The sequence below is a fragment of the Salvelinus sp. IW2-2015 genome, linkage group LG6.1 (genome assembly GCF_002910315.2).
Source record: "Salvelinus sp. IW2-2015 linkage group LG6.1, ASM291031v2, whole genome shotgun sequence".
Lineage (NCBI taxonomy): Eukaryota > Metazoa > Chordata > Actinopteri > Salmoniformes > Salmonidae > Salvelinus > Salvelinus sp. IW2-2015.
In genome coordinates, this window is record NC_036845.1 from 7,341,011 (window position 1) to 7,344,474 (window position 3,464).

At 43.5% G+C, this 3,464-nt stretch overlaps 1 protein-coding gene across 4 annotated transcripts in view; it reads left to right on the plus strand.

The window, feature by feature from the left end:
• Window positions 1-3,464, plus strand: part of LOC111964961 (tubulin beta chain) — a 21,706-nt gene that overhangs the window by 10,698 nt on the left and 7,544 nt on the right. Inside the window, exons 2-4 of one of the 4 annotated variants that reach the window (XM_070443931.1) lie at window positions 1,845-1,953; window positions 2,122-2,236; window positions 2,473-2,583. The exons of 1 other annotated variant lie outside the window; for it this stretch is intronic. In XM_070443931.1, the coding sequence (XP_070300032.1) occupies window positions 1,845-1,953; window positions 2,122-2,236; window positions 2,473-2,548 (300 nt within the window). In that variant the 3' untranslated portion in view covers window positions 2,549-2,583. Of the gene's footprint in view, window positions 1-1,844; window positions 1,954-2,121; window positions 2,237-2,472; window positions 2,584-3,464 lie in introns of those variants that run through there. 2 more of the 4 variants (XM_023988858.3, XM_070443932.1) reach the window with 2 other exon arrangements.

Sequence of the window (3,464 nt, forward strand, 5' to 3'; positions counted from 1 at the left end):
GTGGGTTGTAGACTCCGTCTCATGCTACCACTAGAGTGAAAGCACCGCCAGCATTCAAAAGTGACCAAAACATCAGCCAGGAAGCATAGGAACTGAGAAGTGGTCTGTGGTCACCACCTGCACAACCACTCCTTTATTAGGGGTGTCTTGCTAATTGCCTATATTTTCCACCTTTTGTCTATTCCATTTGCACAACAGCATGTGAAATGTATTGTCAATCAGTGTTACTTCCTAAGTGGACAGTTTGATTTCACAGAAGTGTGATTGACTTGGAGTTACATTGTGTTGTTTAAGTGTTCCCTTTATTTTTTTGAGCAGTGTATTAACATGTCTAGTTAGATACCTTGCTTTCAAGTAGCCTACCTTATCCATTTGATCCCTGATTTATTGAATGAGGGAATTGATGGGGTCATGATAGGGGCTGCACCAAATGTTTGATGTATTATAATAATTGATTTTGCTTATGTTGTATTAATAGAAGGGAAGGGCTGTAAGACCCCTCCCCCACTACATTTATAATGTCCTAGACTACAGATTAACAATATATATATCTGCATTATAAGGTTTATTATTGTTCCACAGTTCTTTTCTAGTCTCTGCCTCATAAAGAAACGGTCTGAGAGATGTGTGAGTTATTGCAGTCAAAACAGGGTGTCTGTGAGAAAGCGACTCAAGGCTTAAAGAGATTCATAAACACAGAACCCTGCAGGGGAGTGAAAGAGATAAGAGACTAGTCAGACATACCACTATAAAGCAACTTGGGGAGTGGAAAATTACTGCTGAGCCCTTAAAAAACACTGGAACTAGTGTCTCTCCTGCAAGTTTGTAAAACTGTATATGCATGGGCTTGGTCTCATGAGTAGAAGGTATTGACGTAGGCAGTTACATCACTAGGGGTTGACTGCAAGCATATTAAAAGCAACTTGGACTTTTCCTATTTTGCAGAACTCAGGAGAGACATCCGTTGTATGTTTAATGTTTGATCTTTGACTTCTGTCTACAGCTGTATTTTGATTCAAATTGTTAGGATTTATAAGTGCACATTTTGAGTATTCCTTATTTGTTAAGTAAATAACAGAGCCCAGAAAAGTGGAACCAACATAATAATTTAATAAAGACAAAAGTATATGGTTGTAATGTTGAAATATTTTATATCAAGCTTGCCATCCATCATTCAGTTACTGCAGGCTTTTATTCAAGCCCTGGTCTAACCACAGTGTAGCCTAAACATCAGCTGCTCATRAGGACCTTGATAGGCAGACTTGGGTGTTTCAGGGCTGGATCAAAAGCCAAGCCTTCACACCCAGGAGGTCCCCAGATGGAGGGTTGAACACATGTTGACATGTAACAAACAGTGCAGTTCTACTTTGTGGGGGGTTAAGAGCCTTGATCAAGGGCACAACAGCAGGAGATGGTAGCCCTACATGGGATTAGACAGCCTTCCAGTGTCAATAATGCTTACTTCTTCATGTAGGCTATAATAATAGTCATGAACATTTGGTTAAAAGTCATGGAGAAATCATAAAAAATAAGTATGATTAACAATGAATAATCAGAGGTCTCTATAGCATTATGTAATTTTTGAATTTAGGTGAACATAATCTAATGGACCGTCTTGGAAAAAGATACCTCTTGCACTTATTTTATCCCAAGCACGGGTTACATTTGGTTTAGTGAGCCAAGAATTTGCTGTTGTTTTCATCATACTCCACAACAAGAGAGACAGTGATTTCAGACATTTCGGCTCATGCTTCAGTCTTTGTTTGCCATTTATTCCTCTCTATAAAACGTGTGGCATATGAACCTAGGAAACTGATGTGCTGTCATCAATTTTGTGTCTATAGTTCTGGGAGGTGATCAGCGATGAGCACGGGATCGACCCCACAGGCACCTACCATGGAGATGGCGACCTGCAGTTGGACAGAATCAGTGTGTACTACAACGAGGCAACAGGTACCACACCCCTAAATCTATTGCCATGATCCTGCCACATTTTAATATGTAGCATATTTAACCCAGTCTATATGGCTATGCTGGTGGAGAGTTGTTTTAGTAATGGTTTCCTACAGTATTCACCTGATGTCTTTTCCCTCCTCCCCTCTGTCTCTGTCTCTCATGGAGGTGGTAAATATGTACCCAGGGCCGTCCTCGTGGACCTTGAGCCTGGCACCATGGACTCTGTGAGGTCTGGACCCTTTGGACAGATCTTCAGGCCAGACAACTTTGTGTTTGGTAGGTGGACATACAACCTGTTTGTAGGCAATGGATGGGGATGGATATAACAGAAAATGTGAAAAATATATGTTAGAACTAGGCACCCAAGAGAACCCAGTAGAATGTAATAATTTATTGGTGGGGGGGGGGGGGGGGGGGGGGCTATTGATTACTCATTACTAGATTTGTTTCATATACAATATAAGTTAATTGTCTTCTCTGTTCTTATTACTCCCTTCTCCCCTTCCTTCAGGCCAGAGCCGGTGCTGGTAACAACTGGGCAAAGGGCCACTACACAGAGGGAGCAGAGCTGGTGGACTCTGTCCTGGTGTAGTGAGGAAGGAGCAGAAAACTGTGACTGCCTGCAGGGATTCCCAGCTCACCCACTCCCTGGGTGGAGGCACGGGTCGGGTATGGGCACCCTGCTCATCAGCAAGATCAGAGGGAGTACCTGACCGCATCATGAACACCTTAGCGTGGTGCCTCACAAAGGTACTGTTACGTGCCTCCTAAAGGAGGGAGTGCAGGAATCAGGAAGTCCCAGTGGCAAAATAGTTTTATGAGCCAGTCCCAAACTCAACAACAACATGGGACTGAAACAACGAGGTTGCCACACACACAGGGAAATAAACGCTACACACGGAGGAAGAAACCTCTACTCCTAAACTCATAGCAAACGGCACAACTGCGTGAGAAAAGAAAACCCCATGGTGCAGACACGCACCCCAAACAACGTAACCACAGAAAAACAATCCCGCACAAAGACTAGCAGGCAGCGGAGGTAAATATACCCACCGAAATCAACTAATAAGACACAGGTGTAAACAATACAGACAAAAACAAACGAAAAGGAAAAATGGATCGGTGGCAGCTAGTAGGCCGGCAACGACGACCGCCGAGCACCGCCCGAACAGGGAGAGGAGCCACCTTCGGTGGAAGTCGTGACAGGTACTGTCATGTCAGCCGAGACTGCTGTTTTGCGGGTACTATTTAATGAAGCTGCCAGTTGAGGACTTGTGAGGTGTCTGTTTCTCAAACTAGACACTCTAATGTACTTGTTTCTCTTGCTCAGTTGTGCACGGGCCTCCCACTCCTCTTTCTATTCTGGTTAGAGCCAGTTTGCGCTGTTCTGTGAAGGGAGCAGTACACAGCGCTGTCAGATCTTCAGTTTCTTGAAAATTTCTCGCATGAATAGCCTTAATTTTTCAGAACAGGAATGGATTGACGAGTTTCAGAAGAAAGTGCTTTGT